We start from the raw sequence: 27525 nt of genomic DNA, 5'->3' as shown, positions 1-27525 counted from the left end.
CTTTTGTACTCTGTCCCTCAGGATACTGGGATAAACCAATCAATCATTCAAATGTTTAGCCCATCTTTTGTCTATACTTCAGAGGCTTTTCAAAATACCCTGGTCAGATAATCCATGTAACTAGCCACCCAACACCTGGCTTCTATTGTTAAATCCTGACCCTGCCTCTCTGGAAGCTCATTGGTCACACCTAGGCCTTGCCCATCCTGATGCCACAGACCACTGGGACTCATCATTGGTCCAGGAAATTTATTGTTCTCACCTGAGACCAGCCCCCAGGACCGCCCATTGGTCTGCATTGTTTTCCAATGGGTATATCCCAGAGTACACATGGCCTCAGACTGTGTGTTTTCTGCCATAATCCAAAATGGCAGTCCACCCCTGAACTCTCTGAGTTTAGGCCACAGTCTTTTCTTCATGGACCTCTGCACATCTGAACAGGTTGTATCACCCCTCTATAAGCTATCAATCACCTCTGCTTCCTTATAGTTCTATATTGCGTGTGTGAGTGTTTGAATATTATTTGTATACTTGAGAATGTTTAGTAAAGAAATCATTATTTTAGCCATCCAGTTTCTGTGTCTGTTCCTGGGTTCTTGGGAATTCTAACTCTGGTATACACAGGTCAGATCCTATAGATAAGCCAATTGCATATTAATAATTATAATTCCCCATCTTTATTAAATAATAGAGCAATTTGGCTAACAAATGGGTGCCACGTGGGTAGGAAACTTCATATTTCCCCTGCCCTAGTTCCCTGGGTGGACATTTCCTTCTCTCCCCTGTGGCTGGAGGAGCTTTCTTGAGCTTTTTTTCCATTTCTAAAGCAGGTGTGGGGAAATGCATTTTATTTGAAATATAATCCTCTAGATTGAGTTTTAGACGTTTTCCTCTCTCTTATCTGACATTGGCAGGAAGGGAAAGTCAACTGCTCACAAGCATTGCCAAGTATTGACCATCAAAGCTTTGGAAATGCTAATGGCCTTCCTGCCTGGAGACAATGAAATGGTCAGCTCACACCTTAAATTGGAACCTGACACCTATAAGGGATGCAGAGACTTGGGGGTGCAGGGGGCTAGATCATATTTTCCTGGAGCTTTCAGGAAAGGATTATCTGATCCACAAGGGAGTGGGCAACCAGATAATAAAATCCCTTGGCACAGAAGGAGAGGGGTCTGTTTTGGCTTATTCCATGTAGGGGAAGGAGCTCTTACACTTGAAGACTGCCATTGCCTCGTCAAGCAAACAAAAGCTGCCTGAACAAAAGACAACAAGGCAATGGGAAGCTTTTAGAACTCTGTAACGTCTAAGTTAAAGAGCCTGTTTTAGAATAAGATCAGCTAGGGCATGTACAGTGTGGGGGCAGAGTAATTGTTTATACCTTTTGTATTCCTAACAAGGTCTATTGCTGAGCTAAGAGTATGTGCGTGGACATTTTACTTTTAGCTCAAGATGGGAAAGCTCATAGTCTACCACAAATTTTGTCAGTCTTTAAGGTGCTACTGGACTCTTTTCCCTACGTTTTACTTTTAATAATTCTTTAATATTTTGAATGCTAGTAGTTGCTCCATTCCATATAGACTCCCTCTGTTCAAACACGCTATTCAAAACAAGTACCACAGGGAGGTGGTCAGCTGGTAAATTGTTATTTCCCTTGCGAGTTCACACGTGTTAAACCATTTCTGTCGTAACCAGTTTCTGGGTAGCAGGAGATGCAGGCATGAGGTGGGGGCCTGAGAATGGCAATGCGTGATGGGGAACTGGGAGCATAGGCCCTCTTAATGGGTAATTCCTAAAATGGCCAGTTGGTGGCAGTGGTACCAAAAGAAGGCGAGAAAACCCCTTTGAGGGTCAGTTGGGACAGAAGAATGTCACACCGTTGGATGGAGACTTGGACAGCCACTGGTACCTAGATGCCTCAGAGGGCCAAACAGAATGGTACTCACTGGTCAGTGGGCCTAAGTGCCACAAAAGGCAATTGACATATTGGTATACAGATATAATGGTATATCAATAGGCTAATTAGTGCTCAAAACAAAATCAGAAAAAAAGTCTCTTCGATGGCAGCTGAGGGGGTGAGGGAATGGCTGCTATGGGAACTGCGGCAGGGAAAGGGCAGAGAAACCTGCCACGTGGAAGCCCATTGCTGCCACACTGCATCATAAGGTTGTTGTGATGCTAAAATAAGAGGAGACATGTGCCCTTCTCTGAGCTCCTCGAAAGAAGGAAAGGCTGAAATGTTATTGTGACGACCCCTTAACTGGGGAGGTCTGGGTTTACTTTAAAATGTTCTTTCTGTTTTGTTTTTACTCTATATATCTGGCTGCCACCAGGAAATTTTAAAAGGATTTCCAAACCTTTATGCTTTCTCTATTTCTGGGTAGGTATGTCGAGGGTTTTAGGCGTTCACGAGGGTCTATGTGTTTTCTGGGAAGAATTTCTTTCAGAACTGGTATCTTAAATAAAAGTAGATTTATTTGATATTTCACACACTTTTCCCTCTTACTGACAGGGATCTGGGCATGTCACTTTGTAACAATATTTTCCTTAGGCCACACACGGTTACTGTTTCTTTTTGTTTCAACTTTTCATAACACACACAAGACTTCTCACTCTCAGACCTTAAAACGAACAAACTGCTTAACTCTTTTACTACACAGAACCAAATTATCCCACACAGGGATGAGTCTCCTTCAACTCATACATAGCTTAACTGACTTAACTGTCTTTCTCAACAGTCATCTCTGTAACTATCACTCTTGACAGACATAAATATCATCCACACAGCATCCATTCCAAAACCCCTCCCCCTCTCTGTCACTCACCAATCACACCACTTGCCTGTTTCAACCACACTAGACTTTCATACAGCTATGCATCCAAACTTTTAAAGACACACACACATATAAACAAGGAATCGTTACAGTTATGAATTGCCCACTGTGACCTCTGGAATTTTTCTAGAAGGGCCAAGTCGACATGGTGGTCTCCCATACTGCATTGCTCTTCATCTCTACCCCTGAAAAGCGGGAATTAACCATTATAGTGATTAAAGCTGCTGGGAAGTGCGTATGTGCTGCCTTTGATTTCAAAACAGAAAGACCGCGAGGTGTGTGCGCACAGAAAGTGTTTCCTCTTTGTCTGTTTCAGATTGTGCAGTTATCATCAATCAAAAGCGTGTCAGGTGAAAGAAGGAAGGACTGGCCAATGAAATGAAATGGAGCAAAACGCTAATAGCAACAGCAAATAAACAGAAAATCACTGCAGTGGCTTTTCCTTGAGAGGCACAATTTGGTCATACTTGTGTACCTTCCAGGGACATCTGGGATGGATTACAGTAATGCACTTGATGTGTGGATATTTTCAAAGCAGATCAGAAGATTTAATTAGTGCAAATGTAGTTGTGAGGTCACTTCCAGGTGCTGGTGCTTCAAGATCTACAGTGCCATCCTATGTAGAGTGACATCCTTCTAAGCCCATTGGCTTCAACAGACTTAGAAGAGTGTAACTCTGCTTGGGATTGCACTGCTGGCATCAGCCAAGTTGCTTTGTTGCGTGTGCCTCTACGAGGTGAAGTGCATTGGGTGAGCATGAGAGAGACAGGGCCTTTTCGGTTGCAGCACCTCAATTATAGAACTCTCCTCTCTTATTTTTTTTACTTATTTAAAACATTTCCCATTCAACAGGGTCCCCAAGGCTCTGGACAATCAAAACCATTAACACAATTTAAAAAAATATGTATTATAAAAAACTTTAAAACAACAATTAAACAAGAGACAAAGGAAATGCACAAAACCCTAAACAAAGCACATAAAGAGGAAGGAGGATCAGGGTAAGAATGCCAGAGGAAACAGGTAAGTCTTCACTCGGTGGCAGAAGGCAATGATAGAAGGGAAAAGACAAATCTCCCAGGGGATGAGGTTCCATAATTTTGGTGCCACCACCAAGGAGGCCCTTTCATGTGTTGCCGCACATCTAGTCTCAGATGGTAGGGGCACCTGAAGAGGAACCCTTTAAGATGACTGCAGTGGTCGGGTATTTATTTTATTTATTTATTAAGATTGATACCCCACCCTCCCCGCAAAGTTCATAGTGTCTTGGGGGGGGGGGTCAGGTATCCTGCTTTTGGCAGGAGACTTCCTGCTTGACGCCATGGGTCTCTGCTGCTGCTCCATAGAGCAGTGGGAACATAATGGGGGGAAATGTTGATGTTGTGTCAGTGCCACCACATCATTTCCTGTACAAACCTAGAATCATTGTCACCATGTCAGGGATTCATAGAGTTTGTGCCAGAAGTGATGTCATGTCATCGTCTTGACGCAGATTACATTATCCACACCCCTAGACTCACTGGTTGCCGTGTTTGGTTGGCAACTCTAATTTGGGTGTAGGTTTGCCTGACTGACTTTTAGCATAAGGCAAATAGTTCCTTTGCTCCGGGCCCCTGCTAGCTGTTACATACTTCTCCACCATGCTGTTTCTTCTTTCAGAAAAATGATATATTTATTATTTTATACCAGGGTTGTATGTCTCCTGATTTGTCTTATTCTATTGCCATTGGAGGTAATTTGGATTACTGTCAGTTTTTTAAAGCATCATCTGTTGCTGCTACAATTAATTTTACTGGGTATCTTTACACCTTACTGGTGATTTACCACATGCTGTATCTTTAAGTGCAGTTTTCAACTTACAGGAGCTGACACATGAACTGTAGGCTGATGAGGTGGAGAATATGAGAGCGCATGCCATGCAATGGAACATACAGTCATTTAACTGAAATATTTAAACACTTGTTGTTCCTCAGCTCCTGCCTAGCAAGGTTCCAAGGTGACTACCAATATATACAAAATTCATGTGAAAACACAGCTAGATGGTTAAATAGAACTTCCCTCATCAGACTGTGTACCTCAGAATACCATTTGCTGAAGGCAAATAGGGGGAGGTTTTGGCCTCAGGACCTTCACTTGTGGGCCTTTTCAGGCATCTGGTTGACCTCTGTGGGAAACATGTATAATATGAAAAATAATAAAAGTGGACTTAAAAAAACAACAAAAACAACAATTAAACAAGAGACAAAGAAAATGCACAAAACCCTAAACAAAGCACAGGAAGGAGGATCAGGGTAAGTATGCCAGATGAAACAGGTAAGTCTTCACTCGGTGGCAGAAGGCAATGATAGAAGGGAAAAGACAAATCTCCCAGGGGATGAGGTTCCATAATTTTGGTGCCACCACCAAGAAGGCCCTTTCTTGTGTTGCCACACATCTAGTCTCAGATGGTAGGGGCACCTGAAGAAGAACCCTTTAAGATGACTGCAGTGGTCGGGTAGGTTCATATGGTCTTGGGGTGTGTGTGTCAGGTATCCGGCTTTGGCAGGAGACTTCCTGCTTGGTGCCATGGGTCTCTGCTGCTGCTCCATAGAACAGTGGGAACATAATGGGGGGAAATGTTGATGTTGTGTCAGTGCCACAACATCATTTCCTGTACAAACCCAGAATCCTTGTCACCATGTCAGGGATTCATAGAGTTTGTGTAAGAAGTGATGTCATGTCATCGTCTTGACGCAGATTACATTACCCACACCCCTAGACTCACTGGTTGCCGTGTTCGGTTGGCAACTCTAATCTGGGTGTAGGTTTGCCTGACTGAGTTTTAGCATCAGGCAAATAGTTCCTTTGCTCCAGGCCCCTGTTACATACTTCTCCACCATGCTGTTTCTTCTTTCAGAAAAATGATATATTTATTATTTTATACCAGGGTTGTATGTCTCCTGATTTGTCTTATTCTATTGCCATTGGAGGTAATTTGGATTACTGTCAGTTTTTTAAAGCATCATCTGTTGCTGCTACAATTAATTTTACTGGGTATCTTTACACCTTACTGGTGATTTACCACATGCTGTATCTTTAAGTGCAGTTTTCAACTTACAGGAGCTGACACATGAACTGTAGGCTGATGAGGTGGAGAATATGAGAGCGCATGCCATGCAATGGAACATACAGTCATTTAACTGAAATATTTAAACACTTGTTGTTCCTCAGCTCCTGCCTAGCAAGGTTCCAAGGTGACTACCAATATATACAAAGTTCCTGTGCAAACACAGCTAGATGGTTAAATAGAACTTTCCTCATCAGACTGTGTACCTCGGAATATCATTTGCTGAAGGCCGATAGGGGGAGGTTTTGGCCTCAGGACCTTCACTTGTGGGCCTTTTCAGGCATCTGGTTGACCTCTGTGGGAAACAGGTTGCTGGACTAGATGGACTGCTGATCCAGCAGGGCACAAAAAACAACAGCAATTGTGAGTACCACAGAACAATATAACAGCCATAAAAGAGATTGATACTGCAAGGAATAGCTTCAAGACAGCAATAAAAAAACCCCTGAAGGGTAATATAAACCAACATTATCCTGGCTTTCTGCAAATGATGCAAACCTGAACTATTCACTGCACAGGCCATAAGGTTGCACTGTACAAAATGCCTGGATAAATAATTAGGGACTGTGGTCTATACCACTGTGTATAGCTTATTGTAAGTAGGATCCTATCCATGCAGTTTCTGTACCATTTAATGTTTCATATGCATCACATGAAGACTTCCACATTGCATCAGTTCTTTCTGGTGGTTCCAGACTTCTGAGATCCTAATGCATTGGTTTGGTTTTTTTTAAACTGCCCCCAAAGGGGCAGGGCTTTATTACATTTTCCACATAACATACACAATTATAACATATACATACATACTAATGTACAAACAAATACATCAAGGTTATTTTCAATTTTACCAGTATTTATACTGATGCCTATTCTACCTTAATAACAATTTCTCATGAACTGTGTAAGCAACTTTTCTGTCTTTATCATCCTAACAGGTATATATTTCATTTAGTAAACTCTTAGTCTGTCTCTTGCAAACTTGCCTATCATACCAGTTGTGGAACCGTGACCAAGTACTAATGCATTGGTTATTGACTGTCCCATTTTCTTGAGTGTACGGACTCACGATGTATAATCTTACTTGAGTTCATGTGAGAAAGACGAAGGATAAATAATGCAAGTAAATATATAGATAAAAAATGGGAGGGAAAAAAACCTTATTAGCCTCATCTTGTAATCAGCTGTTGGACAGAGCCCGGTTATCGCTTTACCACAGCAGGGAGAACCAAGCCTGATTTTAGGTAAAATTCTGCTGCTTGGAAATGGCTTTCTAGCCATGCTGAAGGCATGTTTTCAAACTGATTCACTGATCCATCGCCTGATGTTTCATCAATGGGGAGGTGGAGAGAACAATGTATGCCGCTCTGAGCTCTGAGGAAGAAGGGTGGGGTAAAAATGTACTAAACAAATATAGCAGATCTTTCCTCTATCAACATTGCAGGTGGATGTGAATCATGTGATCTTTCCAGTTAAAGATAGAAGCCAGAGAGAAGGTCTGGGTGTGTGAGGCAGGAGTTAGCTATTTGGAAGGAACAGAGACTGGTCACTGTGGCGTTCTAAGCATATTCAGGAGCGTTTTACACTGAAGTGTCACAGAACGGACATTCCATGGGTGGTGTTCACATTTTTCATGCTTCCTACTCATGTAGTAAAAGGTAAAGGTAAAGGTTCCCTTGCTCGAAAGCCAGTTGAATCCGACTCTAGGGTTGCAGTGCTCATCTCTGTTTCAAAGCCGAAGAGCCAGCGCTGTCCGAAGATGTTTCCGTGGTCATGTGGCCGGCATGACTAAACACCAAGGCGCACGGAATGCTCTTACCTTCCCACTGAAGTGGTCCCTATTTATCTACTTGCAATTTCTTGCTTTCGAACTGCTAGGTTGGCAGGAGCTGGAACTAGAGACGGGAGCTCACTCTGTCATGCAGCAACTCGGGTCTTGAACTGCTGAACTACTGACCTTCCATAGTCTGCAGTTCAGCATCTTAACCACTAGTACATGCATACATATGCTCACAGAGGATCTATGGACTCTAGCCCACAAAGGTATCTGCCACAATCCATCTGTTTAATGCGTCTCAAGACCCTTTGTCTTATTTTTGCTTGCAACACGGAGAGCCAAACTATATGTGATCATTTTTTTCGAGTCCGACTCGACTGGCTTTGCCTGCAGCCCCACAGAAACTGTGGGGAATGTCATCTGGCTCAGAACTGTGGTGTGTTCTTATTTCAATTGGTCTCCCGCAGATTTTTAAAAGGACATTCCCCCATAGCTGCTGGGTGGCTTTAGGGAAAGTGTCAAAAGTGTCATGTCTAGTTTGGCCTACAGCTACCCCTCTGGAAGAAGCAAACAGAGAAAAGAGTGGCAAGTGATGGATGTTCAATCCTGTCCTTATATATAAATGTGTTTTAGAGTGGCAAGATTCGATGTGTGGCAAAATCAGTTGGCTGCCTGAACTGCCACTCAGTAGCTGTGCCAATCCCCTGGTGGCTGACGTGGCCAAGCCCCTGGCTGTGTTGGCTGCCTTTCCCGCCCACAGAACTGGCAGCCAGTGTCTCGCCCTCAGTGTGGTGGGAGCTGAGGGACGAGACGGACATTCCAGTGGCTGGCAAGGGGTGGGAAAGGCAGGTCCTCCCTCCCCTCCCCCTGCCAATGGCAGGGCCCCAGCATGGTTGGCGACAGGGAGGCGTGAAAAGAAGAAGCCGGCTGCTCTTTAACAGTTAAAGGCTGCTTAATAAAGGGCCTCCCGTCCAGGGGGGAGCATGCTGCATGGCCCAGCAGTGAAGGGTTCTCCGAGGGTGGACGGGCGGCGGGCTGTGCAGGGTTCATGGGTGGGGGGCCTCAGCTCATGCTGGCCTGAAGCACCTGGTCCATCTGCTCCCCGACACCTCCCTTCTCTGGGGCTGGGCCAGGCCACTGGCAATGAGGGCACTTACCCACGGCATCGGGACGGGAGTGGGCCTGGCTCACTCAGGTCCGCCGTGGCTGCTCTTCTCACCCCCAGCCACCTCCTTTTGCAATGGTGGGGGCGGATGGAGGACATGGCCCCAAGTCACAGTGGCCTGCCATTTGTGTGGCTGAGCGAAGAGGGAGAGGTGGCCGGGTGCTGGGAGGGGTAGGCTTTTCTACCACCTCCCTCCACTCCCTGAGCCAGATAATACAAGCCCGCCAGTCCGGGAAGCCATGCTGCACGGGCCAGCAGTGATTGGTTCCCCAGGGGTGGGTCAATGGGTCACCACAAAGGGTTTCTGGCTGGGGGGCCTCACCTCACACTGGCCTGGCACTCCTGCTCTGTCTGTTCTGCAACGCCTTTCTAGCACCCATTCTCTTGCAGTTACAACGAGCTTCACTGCTAGTGGGCTATATTGTGAGTCTTCTGGAAGCCCTGATGGATCTTGGCCTAGCTAGCTCTAGGCCCCCCAACAGCCTTATAGCAAAGACCCCAAAACATAGATCCTTTGGCTAACTTATTCACATTTGCTGCAAAAGCCAGAGGTTACTGATTAAGCCTTTGGCCATTAGCTGTTATGCCTAGCTGATTCTTAACTATGCATACTAATTAATGTGCACCTGAGGAACATCTAGGGATGCTAAATCAGGAAACCTGTACCAGTCTTTGATAACATGAAAGCACAGAAACTTGGCATGAATGAAATGTCCCCAGAACAGATCTTTAAGGACATGTATCTTTAGGAAAATAACCATACAAGGATTACGCCTCCGCTTGTTGAAACTGTATATTAAGCATGGATGTAACTTCATGCTCTTCAGAAAAACCCTTTGCAAGTTTTCCCCGCTTTGCTAGCAATAAAGCTTTAACTAAAATCTTCTGGGTCTCTGGCTCCCTTGTGTTTCCTAATCAGAATACAGGTAGATTTATTTATTTATTTATTTATATTTATTTGGCAGTGAAGGCTTCCATCCCCCCAAATCCACCATTAGAGGTCACTGCCTTACTTTACCTCCTTGTAGAGAAACCAGTAGGGCTACCTTGGAATTTCCACCTCTTCAGGGAAGTGTGGAGCATGTAACATCAGAACCCAAGTTCCTCCCAGAAACTTTAAGTTTCTGGCTTTCCCCCATTCCCTGTTTTGACGTAACAGCCAAATGCCTCTTCTAATGGATGTAGGCACTAGAGGTATGTACAAAAAAAAGGATCAGTATTAGTTGGGTTCAGGTATATTGAACCTGAAAAATATTGGTATTTCCCGATATTCCCGGAATTCCAGTATTGGTATGGTATTGAGATTCAGGAAATATTGGGGATTGCCAAATTTTTTCAGCTCACTATGGGGACCATTATAAAGATTGGATCAGGGAGTCCAATTTTGTGGGCCCCAGAAGAAGGTGCCCCCATCCTCCATTGTTTCATTGGAGGGGAAAAAGCACTTAAGGGACATAGTCCCTTTAAATTAATTCTCCAAACTGTGATGCAACTCTGTCCTGTGGCCAGTGAATGCCAAAGGCATTTAAGTTTTAAATACCTTGCTGAGAGTTCATTCTGAAGACATTTAAAGGGGCTGAGAGCCCTTTAAATGCCCTGTAATTGTGGCTATCGAGTGACCCCGAAAAAACCTGAATATTTTCAGGATTTTTGGGGGCAGCCATTTTTGGATAGCCGAATCACTAGCCCCATCAGTGATCGGCTGAGGAACTACCAAACAGGTATTTATTGGGGCTCAGTTTCTACTGAGTGCACACCCCTAGTAGCCCCCTGTCAGATATTTAGACCTCCACTTCTCTTCTTCCTGGAGTGAAAGAAAGCTGTCAAACTTGTGTCCTAGCTACATGTCCAGGAAGAGTTTAACAGAATAATTCCCCAGTCAATAGTAACAGGTAACTTCCCGGGGTATGGTCAGGTGAGTCATGACAGAGAGGGCAGAGTACATATATGAAGTGGGCATTTGGCTTCACTTCCTCACACCTAGCTGCATTATTCTGCCTTACTGCTGCCTCAGCTGCATGTCAGTTGCTGGTGAAAGAAGTCCACAAAATGAAGGTGTGGAGTGGTCTGAGGATAAAGGTACTCACCCTTTTCATTATTCAGATTGGTAAGAGAATATTTCCATTTCCACATTTTCAGAACTGGTAGGGGGTATGCTCTTCCTGTGGATTTTAGGGTATGGGAAGGAATGATCATTCAGTGCAGGAGGTCCCAGGTTCAATTCCTGGCAGCTACACTTTCAGAAAGTATCTCAGATAATCTCAGGTATTAGGGAAGAAATTTCTCTGAGATACTGTTGATCCACCACTGCTTGTCAAAGAAGACAGCATGGAGGAGGATACATTAAAGGTGTCAGGTAACTTCATATATTCGCTTGCTAAAATCCCAAATTAAGATAGAAAGCCTAAGCAAGTCTCCTTAGGACCCTTATCAGGTCTATCTGTTTTGATTTATTTTCGTTACTTCATTTATCCCCTGCCTTTCTCCCCAATGGGGACCCCAAAGCAGCTTATATCAGTCTGCTTTACTCCCTCATATCCTCACAGCATTCTTCTGAGGTCGATTAGGCTGAAAGTTTACTTCTGGCCCAAAGGCACCCAGGAAGCTTCCAAGGCAGAGCAGGGATTTGAACCTGGGTCTAGCAGATTGTAGTTTGATACTCTGACCCTACACCACAATGACTCTTAATGGGGCTGACTTATACCCAAGAATGGTTACCTGGAATTGCACTGTAAGATCTGAAAGTGTTTGTGTTCAGAAAGGGGGCTTCAGTGTGATCATACAGGTTTACCAATTTGAAATAGGTGTTTTATAGATTATTGCAAAATCTGCATTTGGAAAGTTTAGGGGGAAATTTGAGAGGGGTTTGAATGCTGTTGTGCAGGAATGTTTTGCTAGTTTCACTTGGTCTCCAGGATCCCCCTCCCCCATTTGGTGTAATAGCCCAGCATATTCTGAACTCGTCAGGGCTTGGAAGTTAAGCAGGATTGGCCATGGTTAGTACTTGGATGGGAGACCACCAAGGAAGTCCAAGGCTGATACTCTGAGGCAAGCAATTGCAACCACCTCTGTTAGTTTCTTGCCTGGAACAACCTGTGGATGGGATCGCCATGCCTCAGCACATTCTTCAAACTAGGGCTGTCCCTGTTACAAGGCTGCCCCCTGCCATTCGTGTCATGTGGGCAATATATTGGGCAACGGTCACTGGATTAAGGCTACAGAGAATATACAGCGAAGAATACAATTCAGGTTCTTTAATCTGCAAAGGCTTTGAGGACCAGTCAGGAAATCTACTTCTTTCTTCTCCAGCACCACGAGAGGCATAGAACGTGTGGGTGAGTTTCAGGGTATGTCCACAATCACTCGTTTATGCTGGCAATAATATACAGAAAGCAGTTTCTGTACTCTGTACTTGGGTTGATTGTTATTGCACTGCTATTGAACACAAAGGTAGTACCTTGAGAAGACCAATTGCATCATCTGTTCCTTCACCTACCCTTTTCTCCTTTTTGTGAATAGTGACCACAGCCCATGGGGTCCTGGCCCTCCTCAGGAATATTCCAGGCCTCTTCCCTGAATGCTTACTTGTTGTTGTTAAAAATGAAGAGTAGAATCCTACTAGCATTTCCACTGGTGGAAGAGGGGAGGAGGAGAAGGAGGGTTCCCTTGTGTCAAGAGTTGTCCGCCCCTAGGTGGGGCCTGCAGATCTCCTGGATCTGTACATCCAGACATCAGTTCCCTGGAAAAATGGCTGCTTTGAAGGATAGAGTTTGGAGGATGGAATTATACCTTGCTGATGTCCCTCTCCTCCCCAAAACCTGCCCTCCCCAGGCTCTGCCACCAAACATCTAGGAATTTCCTAAACCAGAGTTGGACACCCTGTTTGTGTCCACTGAAAAAGCAATGCCAGAGATCATGGGACCCATGTGGATAAAAGCCATGAAAGGAGGGTAATTAGGTGAGACTGATCTGGTACAACTTACCCCGAGGCTCTAGATTTTTCATTTGTGGCAATCTATGAACAGCATGGAGGTAGCATTCTGTCTAATTGTTTAGTTAAGATCCTACCTTGTTCCCATCTTTCAGATTTTTGACCAATGAGTTCAAATTCCCTGTGATAACCAACAAATACAGTTTTGTGTAGGGAGGCCAGGTCTTCTGCTTTGGAGGAACACCTCGCACTCCCTGCCAGCTCTGCCCACCGCTGCTCAGCTGAGTGGCAAGGGGAAAATATTGAGGGAAATGGGGGGATGATTGGGGTTGTGTGGTGTCATGACATCACTACCAGAATGATCCCAAAATGACATTCTTGCATTGGATGACACTCTAGCATTTGCCCCGAACTCTATGCTCAAACCTACACAATGACATTACTTCCAGGTTGTGCCCCATTGTGAGTCTCCAGCTGGTTGTCGCCCTCAGGCTATTTCCACCTTCCAAGTCCTTGTTTCAATTTTGCTTCTCCTTTGCAAAAATCAAACTCTTGAACCTTAATTTGTACATCACGTTTTGATTTCTCATATCAACTTTTTCACAAGATTGCCAGCATTTTGTTGTTGTTGTTCAGTTGCACAGTCAAGTCCGACTCTTCGCAACCCCATGGACCAGATCACGCCAGGCCTTCCTGTCTTCCGCCGTCCTCTGAAGTTTGCTCAATTTCATGCCAGCATTATTGGTGTATAAATAAACAGTTGTTATGCATTATGCATATATTATGCCTATATATTATGCCTGCTAATGTCATTTGGTATCTGAAATCACTCCTCTTTCCAAAAAATAGGATAGATGGACTCCCATTCTAGCTATATCTGAAGAAGTGAACAGTGACTCAAAAAAGCTCATCCCCTGCCTCATATTTTGTTAGTCTTTAAGGTTCTACCGAACTCTTGCTCTTTTCTACTGCTGTATGTATGAATACCGTATACATTCTTTATGTTGTACATACACAATGCAAAGCAGAACAGCTGATAAAAATGAATATTAAAAAGAAGCAAAACAAGGAAAGAAGCGAAACGAGGAACATCGGCTATTCTCCCATTTCATTGGGGCAGCTCCCTCTCCTACCCTAAGCAGTGTTGGGTCAAAAGAACCTGCATTTCCCAGTATTTCTATTCACACAACTTTTAAAACTCCAAGAGCCGTTGCCTCATTTGCATCTGGTCACCCAGTGCTATCTTTATCAGGAAGAGATTCTTGTTTGTCCTGATCCTTCTGTCCTTATTTTTGCAGGTGTTGCAGAGGCCCAGCTGGAACCAGGTAAAGAACATCTTCTACAATGCCATTTGGTTTAGTACTTGTCCTTACCTGGATATCCCAGGCTAGCCCACCTCCTAAGATTATGGCTGATTTCGCACTAGAGCTGCCTCGTGGTTGCACCGCCGTTTGCCCCGACACTATTGGTCAATTTCACACCCGAAGCGGCGGAGCTGCATTTGACCCGCGGCTTCGCCCGATTTCCTCCGCAGTTTCGTGATCCTCAAAAAACAGGATCACAAAACTGTGGGGGAAATCGGGCGAAGCCACAAGTCAAAATGCAGCCCCGCAGCTTCGGGTGTGAAATTGACCAATAGTGTAGGGGCAAATGGTGGTGCAACCACAAGGCAGCTCTAGTGCGAAGCAGGGTCAGACCTGATTCATACTCGAATGGGAGACCGCCGAGGAAGTTCAGGGTTGCCACACAGAAGCAGGCATTGGCAAAGCACCTCTGAAGCCTCCTGCCTTGAAAAACCTATGAGGTTGCCATAAGTCAGCTGCACCTTGATGGCTCATTCCACCACCATTGTCCATCTTGCCTGCTTGCCCAGCTCCACTGCAGAGACCTCCCCATCCTAAATTCAGTCCTGATTTCCCCACTCATTAGGTGTGGATCCCATTTCCAGCTTGTTGACCTGTCCATCTGGCTCTCTTCTCCAGCTTGTGGCCAACTGGCCCCCTCCACTCGAATTGTGGGAGGTTCAGAGGCAGAGACAGGTACCTGGCCATGGATGGCAAGCCTGCAACTTGTAGACTCGCATGTTTGTGGGGGGACCCTCATTTCCTCAAGCTGGGTCCTCACGGCTGCACATTGCTTTGACAGGTGAGTTGGCAGGCACTCTCCTTCCTGCGGAACCCAGGAGTCCTGGCTCCTACTTTTCAGTAACAATTTATGAGATTTTATTCCCCCTCAAAAAAGACCTCGAGCTTGGCTATGAGTTTCCCTTGTTCTGTCACCGAGAACCCAGCAGTCAACTGCCATATCCACCAGCCATTAGGTGCTACACTCCTTCCTGGAGTCTTCTGGTTCTCATCCTCCCCTCAACCTCCACCTGTCTCCTTTTCCATCAAATTCACTTCCCCCAAATTCATCTTTCCCTTATGCTGTCCTGCTAATGCAGAATAATCATCCCCCTCACAGGAGCTCTCACCTACCGTCGCCCCTGATCATCAGACCATAGAGTGCTAGCGTCAAGTCCTGGCTCAGCCACAAAGCTTAGGGGGACCCCAATCTGGCCAGTCTCTCAGCCTAACCCTCCTTACAAGGCTGTTATAAGGAGAAACAGGGAGAAACAATGTTATCATCCAACAAGGCTCCTTCATTCCCAGCTGAAGGATTTCTAGCACCCAAGGTGGTGATCACTGCCTTGCCTAATCCCCTCCCCTCCCACTGCTCACTCTCACCCCACTGTTTGCTCTCTTCTCCCACGCCACAGTGAGGCATGGCAAACAGCTGATGTCTACCCTCCTTGTCGTCTCCTCCCCAGTGGCGAGGAAGGTGTGCTTTGAGGAAGTCACTGCCCACCCTTCTTCCCCCTCCCCCAGGTCAAGGCAAAAGGCATTAGCGGCAAGGTGAGGCATGGACCTGAGGCGGTGAGGCACATGGTGAGGTGTGAGGCATAGAAAGTGGCTGCTGCTCATCCCTCAAACCACATCAGTCCTCTGCATGGTGGCTTTGCAGAGAAAGAAAGATGGCCAGATAGAGTGGATGGCAGAGGATGAGGAGGGCCACACCTCCCTACCTTGCCCCCCACCCTCCAAAGGAGGGAAGGAGCATGCTCCTCCCTAACCATTCACTGGGGATGAGGTGCCTCATGGGGCTGTCATTTGCTGTAGCAGACCCCAATGCCACAGGTGGGATGGGTGGGTTTGACAAGGCTGGTTAGTGCCCCTCCGGCTTTGGCGCCCTAAGAAATCACCCCCTGCCCCCCCAAAGTTTTCTAGGTGCTCCTTTTTTCAACCTAGTATGCCTAAGCCACCTAGCTAAGATTTGTCCAAGAGCTTTGAGTGCATCCTTCCATTCCTTATCACTCAATGTTTCTATCTAGTGGTATCACGGATCCCTCTCTGTATGCCGTCCTGCTGGGTGCTTACAGACTCCTAAACCCTCACCCTGGATCAGTGTTAGTCCCTGTGAAGACCATCATTATCCACTCCAACTACTCAGATCATAGGACTGGCAATGACATTGCCCTTCTGGAACTGGAACGCCCCGTCAGATTCACTGATCGCATCCAGCCTGCCTGTATTCCAGGACGCTCCATTGTCTTCCCTCCCAGGATGGGGTGCTGGGTTGCAGGTTGGGGGAGCATCAAGCAAAATGGTAAGAGAATAAATCGGAGGATTCCTCTGATTTTCTGGGGCTTAGCTAAGAGTCTTGAATTGCGTCTCAAGATTTTAAAGAAGCAAAACGTACAGGTAGCGTTCATCCCAAAATCTTCAGGTGCTGGGCAAGCTCAGGGTCATGATGGTTTTGCAGGCGGTTCCTCTTTACTTTGAGGGGAGGGGATAAACACCATATAAATATCTGTTTAGCTATTTGTCACCTTATTTGGTTTGTTTTTAAAGGAACCTGTTAAAAGTGCAGAAGTTCTCCATCAATGGATACAGAGTGATTCTTGATTCCCCCTTCTTTTTATTATTTAATTATCACATACAGCATAAAACAATAACAGAAACTATAAACAGTGTAACAAAGTATACATTAGTCTTACAACCAGGGGTCGTTTCCTAGAAAAAGAGCTAGGGGAACTCATTAGCATAACTCATTAGCATATGCCACCCCCCCTAACATCATCGGAAGTGTGTCACAAGGCCACACCCCCTGACATCACCAGAAGTGTGTCATAAGGCCACACACCCTGCCCCCAACGGTCCCGGCCACCGCTGCCCAGTCTTTAAGGTGCTACAGGACTCTTATTTTTTCCTACATTTTACTTTTAATAATTCTTTAATATTTTGAATGCTAGTAGTTGCTCCATTCCATATAGACTCCCTCTGTTCAAACATGCTATTCAAAACAAGTACCACAGGGAGGTGGTCAGCTGGTAAATTGTTATTTCCCTTGCGAGTTCACACGTGTTAAACCATTTCTGTCGTAACCAGTTTCTGGGTAGCAGGAGATGCAGGCATGAGGTGGGGGCCTGAGAATGGCAATGCGTGATGGGGAACTGGGAGCATAGGCCCTCTTAATGGGTAATTCCTAAAATGGCCAGTTGGTGGCAGTGGTACCAAAAGAAGGCGAGAAAACCCCTTTGAGGGTCAGTTGGGACAGAAGAATGTCACACCGTTGGATGGAGACTTGGACAGCCACTGGTACCTAGATGCCTCAGAGGGCCAAACAGAATGGTACTCACTGGTCAGTGGGCCTAAATGCCACAAAAGGCAATTGACATATTGGTATACAGATATAATGGTATATCAATAGGCTAATTAGTGCTCAAAACAAAATCAGAAAAAAAGTCTCTTCGATGGCAGCTGAGGGGGTGAGGGAATGGCTGCTATGGGAACTGCGGCAGGGAAAGTGCAGAGAAACCTGCCACGTGGAAGCCCATTGCTGCCACACTGCATCATAAGGTTGTCGTGATGCTAAATAAGAGGAGACATGAGCCCTTCTCTGAGCTCCTTGAAAGAAGGAAAGGCTGAAATGTAACGAATTATGAATTGCCCACTGTGACCTCTGCAATTTTTCTAATGGGCCAAGTCGACATGGTGGTCTCCCATACTGCATTGCTCTTCATCTCTACCCCTGAAAAGCGGGAATTAACCATTATAGTGATTAAAGCTGCTGGGAAGTGCGTATGTGCTGCCTTTGATTTCAAAACAGAAAGACCACGAGGTGTGTGCGCACAGAAAGTGTTTCCTCTTCGTCTGTTTCAGATTGTGCAGTTGGTATCAATCAAAAGCGTGTCAGGTGAAAGAAGGAAGGGCTGGCCAATAAAATGAAATGGAGCAAAACACGAATAGCAACAGCAAATAAACAGAAAATCACTGAAAAACAGAAAAGAGGCCCCATCAACTGCAGTGGCTTTTCCTTGAGAAGCACAATTTGGTCATACTTGTGTACCTTCCAGGGACATCTGGGATGGATTACAGTAATGCGCTTGATGTGTGGATATTTTCAAAGCAGATCAGAAGATTTAATTAGTGCAAATGTAGTTGTGAGGTCACTTCCAGGTGCTGGTGCTTCAAGATCTACAGTGCCAAAAAAACTCCAAACTTGTAAAAGTTGAGGGGGGGGAAAGCGCCACTTCAAGTATCATTTGTGGTTGTCAGAGCAATCCAAAATGGTGTCCAATAATGAGAGAAGGTGAATGGGGGAGTCAGCAGTTGGGATGGAGGATGAGGAGAAAGGAAAATAGGAGGATGGCTGATAGAGAGAAGAAGAAGCATAGTGAAAGGGAAGAAGTGGGAATAGAAGGAAGGCTGGTCGATAGAGGGAATAGGATTTTCCCTTCCCTAGATACATAGAGAAAGAAAGGCAAGTAGGGGGAGAGAATAAGATTTTCCCACCTGTGCGAATTCATGTTGTACTGCAGCCCTTGGTGGTGAATGCTGGGACTGTCCTTGCAGTTATGCTCATACAGAATTAATAATTTCTGGAAAGAAAGAAACAGGGGCCGATTCCCCACAAGCAGCTGTGACACCCTCGCTCTCCCGTTTGCCCTGATTGCATTGGACAATTTCACACTATTTGCTGTGCGGCTGCATTTTGATTCACATCTCCCTCTGATTTCCCCCATGTCTTCTTGATCTCAAAAAGCAAGGATCGAGAAGACATGGGGGAAATTGGGGGGAGATGTGGGTCAAAATGTGGCTGCACAGTGAATAATGTGAAATTGACCAGTGCAACTGGGGCAAATGGAAGAGCAAGGGCAGCACAGCTGCTTGTGGGGAATCGGTCAGGTTGTTTTTAGCTTGGCTAAGGATGGCTGCAAAGGTGGAACTGTTCTCACCTTTACAGTAATCTTTGGACAACCTAAGAACAATGTATGTCATTTTGCTGAAGGTCCCCATGAGACCTTCTAGTAGGTCAGAGTGGCTTAGAAAAAAAGATAGCAAATAATGTAGTATAAAAGACCAGCCAGCAGACAATGCTACAATAAATCAGTTTATGTTGCAGAGTTGGCATAGCTTGCAAATTAGGCTACTTGGAGTTGGGAGACTGGAATAAGATAATAATTTATTGACACCCCCCCCATCTCTCTATTTCTCTCAGTCGCCCTTCCACCTCCTGAACTTCTACAAGAAGTGCTGCTTCCTCTTGTAGATACCGCCACATGTGAGAGCCTTTACAGCTACCTTCCAGGAACAAGCCCGCAAATTAAGGATGATATGATGTGCGCAGGATACATGGAGGGGATGAAGGATTCTTGCCAGGTAAAGGCAACACACAAATGCTTCACTCGCTATGGCACAATTTGAGCCAATATGTACCATGCCCCAAACCTTCACAGACAAGTAGAACTGGAACACTCATGTATGTCGGAGATGTGATGGTTGGGGGCACCACTTGGTGACTCATATGTGTAAAGGAGCCATTGCATATTAAACATTCCAACTTTCGTTATCACTTCAGACACAATGCTTATCAATGGAATCAGCTTGTCCATGGCACTGCATTATCAGTTGTCAATGGATGAGCAGTGTGTAAACAAGCCCATAGAGTTTCAAGGGACAGGATATGCTTAGGGATATTAGGGGGGGGGGCTGGGGCACTATTAAATTAAATTAAATGGTGAGCAGGTGGGCAGACAGCTCAGCTCCCCGTCGGCGGCCCTGGCTAGGCGACTTTTTCACGTCCCACCCCATGGCTCCCTCCCCAGCCTCCCTGCTGCCTTCGGGCCCTCCCGCCTCCAGATGGAGCCCCTCAGTTGACCCCTCAAGCAACCCTTCTTTTGCCCCAGCATCCTTGTCTGGCTTTCTTTGCTTGGCACCCAGCTGCATGGCTTGATAATCTCACATGGGGGGCCCCTGCAAAAGCATCACACCCTCTGGTGCCACTGTGGGCAGGAAAGACAGGGGTGGCAGGGCTCCACTGCCTTGCCTTGTCCCGAGAAGGGGATGTGCGGCAGACACAGCAGGCCCTGCTCCCCTCCCCCCAATGAAGGCACTGAATGCCTGCCACCACTGCCGGGCTGTCTTCGGCCCCTTGTCTGGAGGGTCAATGCAGGGGACAGGCCCAAAGCAATTTTGCTAACCCTCCTTCCTTCCTCCTTCCACCTGCCAAGAAGCAGGAAGAGCCACAGGAAGGAAGCAGGATCAGTGAAATTGCTTCAGCCTGGCATGGCTTAAATGATTGGGGTGGGGTGGGGTGCTGCATCTATGAAAGGGGGGCTCCACCCCATGTGCCCCCCACTGGCTATGGCCCTGGGTGTGACACTGATATGCTGATGTCACTTCTGGTAAAAATGAGACATGATGTCACTGAATGTTCTAGAATTTTCAAAAACTCTATGGTAAAACGGTCGAGTTTTTGAAAACCCTAGAGTATCCAGTGACTTCACGTCCAGGTTTTACTGGAAGTGATGTCAGCATGCCAGCACAATGCTGATGTGCTCCTCTCAGCTCCGCCCCCAATTTCTTCTTGCCAGCATTTCAGATGGAAAGCTTACCTCCCTCACGTTCATACTGGGGACACAGGAATCTCAAAATGATGGATGAACTCTTGCAAGACGAAGGAATCTTGTGGGAATTAAGGAAGGGGATGTGGGGCTTGGGGAGAGAGGGGTGAGAGAGGGCAAGGAGGCTGCTTTATCTCCTGGAGTCGGATGCGACTGGCTTTCGAGCAAGGGAACTTACACATGAGGAGGACTGACTTCAGGTGGCAAAGTGTCCTCAGCTTGTGACACTCCCATGACATTTCCCCCAGATATGGACAACTATAGAGTACCTGTCTGTTTAGCCTTAACAGAGGAAATAGCAGCTCTGTCAGGGAAATGGTATGCATGAGGAGAAGGGTGTAGGGGACTCCCTTCACTCTGAACCTTATTATTACCTTCCTGGGGTTGTTATTTAGCCTTTTAATAGGCATGCAGATTGCTACTATGTACTGTCCTCTGCATCATGTGAACCTAAGGCTCCAGTCACACGGGCAGGAAACTGCGGGGGGGAAGCGTGGCTATTTGCCCCGGGGCAAACTAACATGCAGTTAAGCGATCAGACCTCCTGTGGAGGTTCTGTGGAGGTTCCGTGGGTAGGGAGAGGTGCCGATCACAGGACATGCCTGCGCACAACGAAGAAGCGCGCGGTGCGGCGAACTGGTTTTCTTTTTTGTGTACACGACGAATGCACATGCTCCGTTGGGTGCATGTGCGCATCCATGGAGACTTGGGGGAAAAAACACCTTTTTCGCAAGGGGACATGGGCGGGCGCCGGATGCCACCGGAAACGCGATCAGACGCCCGCCCTTGCCCCGCAGTTTCCGGAAACTAGTACCTCCGAGGTACTAGTTTTTTGCTGCGTGTTTTTGGCAGGAAGCCTTGGTTGTGCCACGGAAGCGCTACGCTTCCCAGATGTGCTGGTGAGATCGCACCCGGAAAATCTGTCTCTCTTGTGTGGCTAATGTTCCGTGTGACCGCAGCCTATGATGGACAAAGCAGAACGAAAGAGACACTCCCCCACAAAAAACTCGACAAATCCGCACTTACAAATAATGTTTTGTGCAGTGCTTTCTGATGTTTTCAATGCCACGAGGCCACTTCCTGCTTGACACTAATGGTTCACCAGTTCAGCAATGTTTTCTTCGTAGCAAAATGAATTGGCGATCATATATATATATTTTGGGGGGGTGTTTAAGGAGGAATGCATATTCCAAGGCCTCAAGAGGAATTTTTGCACAGGGACACTCGCATCTCACCCCACAATCCCCTTGGAAACCCTATCTGTGAGCTTCAGGCCATGTAGAGTCTAGGTGGGTGCAGGAGTTGCTCCCATTGCAGCTATATACCTAGGTATAGGATGCGGGGTTGGATTCAGCCAGGATTTTAAAGTCCATCTCACACAATTTTTGTACATACTGCAGCTAGGGCTACCAAGGCCCTGCTCAGGCTAGGGTAGGGTTGCCAACCTTCAGGTGGAACCTGGAGATCTCCCATTTGCACAACAGCTCTCCAAATGACAGAGATCAGTTCCCTGGGAGACAATGGCTGCTTTGGAGGGTGGACTGTGTGGCATTTTATGCTGCCGAGGTCCCTCCCTTCCTTAAACCCCATCCTTTCCAGGCTCCATCCCCAAATCTCCAGGTACTTCCAAGCCCAAGTGTCAGCAAGCTGCCAAATGTTATTTTATGTTCCTGATCACACTTTGTGTATGCTCTGTTACATGACACACTTGGTGTATGTCCCCCCCCTCTGCTTCATCCGTTGTATTCAGCGGTCTGCTTCTATACTCATGCGCATGCCTAGACGCTTCCTGCTTGCAAGAAGATGCCTCATGTATTTACTGCAACGTTATTTGCCTCAAGGTCACAGGTGTTAGAACTGAGTATTCTGTGCTTTACTTTTAATGAAGGGAAACTGTGAGAAATGCTTTGTAGTGAAAACACCCTGGCCGTTGCTTTCCCAGGGAATTGGGCGCATAGAACTGCTTTTTGGCTCGAGCGGGAATTATGGTCATTGGCTGTAACCATTTTGAATTTGCTTTATTCTTTCTAGCTTTGGCAGTTAATGTTATTCTGAACAGAAGATCTGTTCAGTGACTCATGGCTTCAATAAAGTAATCCTTTTCTATAAAGTGACTCCGTTGCTTGTCGTGGGACCTGACACCAAGGCTGGGAGATCCTGACTTCCCCTTGTGATGCTGGCAAAAAAAACCCTGGAAGTGACATAGAATAACTCTATAATTCTACCTAGAGCTCTATGGTTTTTCCTAGAACTACCTAAGTTGGGTTTTTTTGGTCCCCAAACTGACATGACACCACAGCCAGCATTGAAGCCCTTCCCATCCCTGCCCACAGCCCTCTTGCTGGTTGGAAGGTACTGCCTCTAAACCCTAACTGCAGCCCATATTCTGCATGCAGGTCCTCTGATCTCCAGCATAGCCTTTTGGGTGGTCAGAAAAGCTGCTTGAACCCAACCTTTATTTTTCCACTTGGGAATGAATGGAAATTGGGATCCTGTTTGGGTGGTGTTTCCAGCTCCTGGTGACCCCAGAGTTCACTATTCAAGCCATGATTTGCAATGTAGCAAATATTTAACACCATATCCCCACTATGATTCAGTAGCTGTAAAGTGTGATAGAAGCCCAGTGCAAAGGGAAGTTCAGGTCAAAACTTCGGAGCCAGTGGTTATACTTAGCATATTGAACAAGGACTTGGGAGACCCGGGTTCTTATACCTACTGGTGCCATAGTGCTCTAGCTCAACCAGAAGAGAAAAAGATGATGTTTGATTTTATTATTAGAAATTGCAGGCTAATGCCACTTTAGCTTACTTCCAGGCTCTGCAGGAAAGAGAGAAAGAATTGAATCTTTCAGCTTCCATTCATTTCCCCTATTTGAAACCAGTTCCCCCACTCTGTTATTAACATTTAAAAGGAAAGGGGGGGACACTTCTCTTTTAAAATACTAATTGCCGAATGTGAAAGTCAGTTTTGAACAGCAAAACTGAGTGGGTGTTAAAAGGTTAAAGCTCTCCCCCCCTGCCTTCCTTCACTGCATAGCCCTGAGGCAAGTTGAGGCCAATGTTTCCTCTAAGCTGTGGAGTCTTGTGAGCAAAAATTCTACTTTGCGAGCTACTGGCATTAGAGTTGTGAGCGAGTGATTTGGCTACTGCATAAATGAGTTGGCTCTGGAGCCCTCCTTCCTGAGCTGAGACTTTGACGAAAAATTGTGGTGTGGGGGGGGGGGGGGGAGGAAGGTCTAGCTAGCTTGGTTTGCTAGCCGGCACAACTTAGTTACGAAAGTGGGGTGGGAGGATGGTTAGCTAACTAAGGACAAAGGTGTGCATCGCCTTTTAAAACCTGCTATTGGGGCTGGCTCAAGTGCCAACCTGGTCCGTCCCCTTCTCCATTTATTGGCTGTTGATAGGTGACACATCTACCTAAAGGGGAGTGGGCGATATTCAAATTCTACCCTAAACTTCAATGGGAACCATTTGGTCAGGTGTCAAAGTTGTATTGCCATGGTAACCTTTGAGTTGTAGATGGCCTAGCTTGGCCCAGAGGTGATAAACAGGATGTTCTCTTTTGTGATTCAAAACAGATAAAGGGTTACGTGTGATCCAGGAACTCCTTAATGGTGGAAAGTTGTTGTTTCCAAGAGTCCATGTGGCTGAGCATAATGGAGAATGTCTTCTTTGTCCCAAGGCAGGATGGGAAGGTGTGGGGGTGTGTGCGTGTGTCCATTAGCATGCCTATACAGGCAGAGCAGGCCCTGCACATAGCAGCTTCAGGTGCAAGCAAGCTCCTATTGGAGAGACCAAGAGCCTGGTTTCCATTGTCCACCCAGGGTCAAGCCCTGGGTCGTTGCTGGCCCCTTGTGGCGGCCAGCATACACAACAGAAGAGAAGATGGAAGAAGGGAGAATTGTGCATGCCAGTCTGAGTTCCTGATAGCATTGTTTCTTGAGGATTTTAAAAAAAAATGACAACACATGAAAACAAAACCCATGAAATAATCCATCCATCTGAATGTATATCTACCTGTGGCAGGTATAATGACTCAGAAAATAAAGCTAGGAGTGTAAAGAACTGGACACCAGCTTCAGGGTATTGATGGGACTTGCAGTGCCCCAAATGAAGGCAATAAGATCATCCTGCCACATCCTTGAGGTAGTTGCAATGGAAGCAAAGCCCTCACAAGAAGCCAGGAAGGGCAAGCAGCACTAGGCAAGGAGGGTGGGAAACAAATGGAGTTTACCTTCCCTGGCCTGTGTGGCATAGTGGTTAGAATGCTGGACTAGGATCAAGGAGATCCAGTTTTAAATCCCCTTCCCGTCATGGAAGGCTGCTGGCTGACTTTGGTCCAACACACAGTCTCTCAGGCAGACCTACTTCACATGGTTGTTGCGGAGATAAAATGGTGGACAGGAGAAAAATGTGAGCCACTTTGGTTCCCCTTTGCGGTATGGCATTTGTTACAAATCTAATTTTGCCTAAAGCTTGCCAACGAAATATAATTATTGCTTCAATGGTAAGATCTGATCTGCTGTCTGTACAGAGCTGCTGTTGTGTAATAGTACTACAGGAAAGGGGACAGTAGAACAAAGTATGACCATTTCATTCCTTTTCCTTCACAGGGGGACTCTGGAGGACCACTGCTTTGCCCTTGGGATGGGTATTGGCTTCTGGCTGGTGTGGTGAGCTGGGGGGCTGCTTGTGCTGCCCCTAGACGCCCTGGGGTCTACACTCGCGTTGCTGCTCATGACCAGTGGATCTTGAGACACGCCCCAGAAGGAGCTATCAATTTAATCTCAACAAATGAAACCCAAAGAAATGGGTCCTCCAGCAGTAGTCCTTGGTTCCTAGTGCTCCTATTGCTTTTATTAAGCACAAGCACTGTGCTCAGTGCTGTATAAACATGAGAGGGTGTCTGGATGGTTCTCACTGGCTCTATTCCTTTCTTTTCCTTTTATTATGACATCTGACCAAAGGTCTTGAGCAACGTCAAAACAAAAGAGATAAAATGCAAGACAGTAAACAAAAGCACTAGCTCCACTGCGAATGGCTTCTTCCAAAGCTGTATGGGAAAGCATTGTCAATGGCATCTTCTGGATGCTCCCTTCCATTAGAAGCAAACATGGGCTACAATTTGGTGGCTTTTCCAGAATTTACCTTGTTTGTACTAGTCACAGATAGCATAAACACAGGGTTGGATCCAAATAGAGGTTCTGCTGAAAGTGGAAGGGATCCCTTTTATTCAATGAGAAAGCTATGCTGATGATCATGAAACCTGCTTTGGCAAAAGCTGTTTGGGATGGGGACTGTAACTGGGCAAGACTTGAGTGAAAAGTGCTGGCTAAATCCAACTTATAGTAGTAGTGTTGCCAACCTCCAGGTGGGGCCTGGATATCTCCTGAAATTATAGCTGATCTCCAGAGGTCAGTTCCTCTGGAGAAAATGGCAAGCGTGGAAGGCACACTTGCTGAGCTTCCTTCCCTACCCTGCTGAGCTTCCTTCCCTCCCCAAATCCTGTTGTGTCTTGGCTGCACCCCCAAATGTCCAGGAATTTTCCAACCCAGAGTTGGCAGTGCCTATAGAAGGAGTATCTGGAGGAAAAGAAGACGAGGTAGAGACAGACTCATTGTGAGCAAAGGATATGGAGAGATGTATAAAAATAAAATTGTAAAGTGGGAGGCCAGAGGGATTACAGGGACTGCACATCTGTGTATACCAAGGTCCAGTCCAGATTTGAGGAGTGAATCAAATAGTTTTATTAAAGAATTTCCCTGATTGCAGTCACACTAAGCATTCAACAAAGAGCACACAATTCATAACTAATAAAACAGAGGAGATTATAGCAAGGGTTAGGGTCAGATATGGGTGTTACACTACCTGTCCAGGTGTGCAGAAGTCCATGGAGAAGAGATTATGGTCCAAACAAAATTTTGGGGAGAACTGCCAGTTGGCTTCCAGGCAGACACACAGTTGAGGCCATGTGCCTTGGTGGATATAGAAATGGGGAAACACTGTGGACTAATGGGAGGCCTTGAGGGTCTTGTCTCAGGAGAAGACAAAGGATTTCCTGGACCAATAAGGGATCCAAGGGGATGTGACACCAGGAGGAGTAAAACCTAGGTGCGACCAATGAAGTCCCAGAGACACAGAGTCTGGATGCGCAATAGTGTGGATGAGATTAATGCCCATTGATGGCTTTACTGGAGCTGGCTGAATAGGTTTGATGACCACTGATGGTCCTGCCGAGGCAGGTTGAATAGGTTCCCAGGCATGGACAAAAAGTGGAAAATGGGTCCTTGATTGGCGTCAGGAAATATCACTGATGAAACTAATGTTTGATTACTTTTATATCAGAATCCTTAGGGATGGGGCAGGAAGGACAGTTGTTTTAGACAAAAGAGCTTTCACATAGGTATAGGAGTCACACAAAAGGGACTATGTGCAGGTTTGGAGACAGAAGGGCCATTTGCCAGGTGGCCACCGGTTCAGGTCAAAAGTGGGTGCCCCATTGTTGGGGCTTCCTGAGAGTAAGGCAGCGCCTCTGGGCTACAATAGTAGGACTGATAACTGGCTGACTCTGAGTATAATGTCTGTTTGGATCCAACCCATAGAGGGGTTTCTTGAAAACCATTGTTATTGAGAACATTCCCTTTCAAATTCATAGGTCCAGGAAGTATAATAAGGCTGTCTGCCATGACTAAAATATTTGTTGTTCTTCTGAGTGTTTTGTGCTTCTTCGAAAGCAGTGCTTCTTGAGGGTGTTCATTTCTGTGTTTTCTGCCA

General features: G+C 46.1%; 1 protein-coding gene across 1 annotated transcript; it reads left to right on the top strand.

Annotated features, from left to right (window-relative positions):
• The first annotated feature begins 5128 nt into the window (after positions 1–5128).
• LOC107122814 (serine protease 27-like) lies at positions 5129–25643 on the top strand. Its single transcript, XM_015425955.1, has 6 exons — positions 5129–5144; positions 14106–14132; positions 14790–14952; positions 16178–16452; positions 19399–19508; positions 25365–25643. Exons 1-6 carry the CDS (start codon positions 5129–5131, stop codon positions 25641–25643), a joined length of 870 nt encoding a protein of 289 aa, XP_015281441.1.
• Positions 25644–27525: the final 1882 nt, after the last annotated feature.

Source organism: Gekko japonicus, unplaced genomic scaffold (assembly GCF_001447785.1).
Source record: "Gekko japonicus isolate JY-2015 unplaced genomic scaffold, Gekko_japonicus_V1.1 scaffold3444, whole genome shotgun sequence".
In the NCBI taxonomy this organism is placed as follows: Eukaryota; Metazoa; Chordata; class Lepidosauria; order Squamata; family Gekkonidae; genus Gekko; species Gekko japonicus.
Note: the sequence above shows the minus strand (reverse complement) of the source record. Positions and strands in the feature narration are given on the sequence as shown.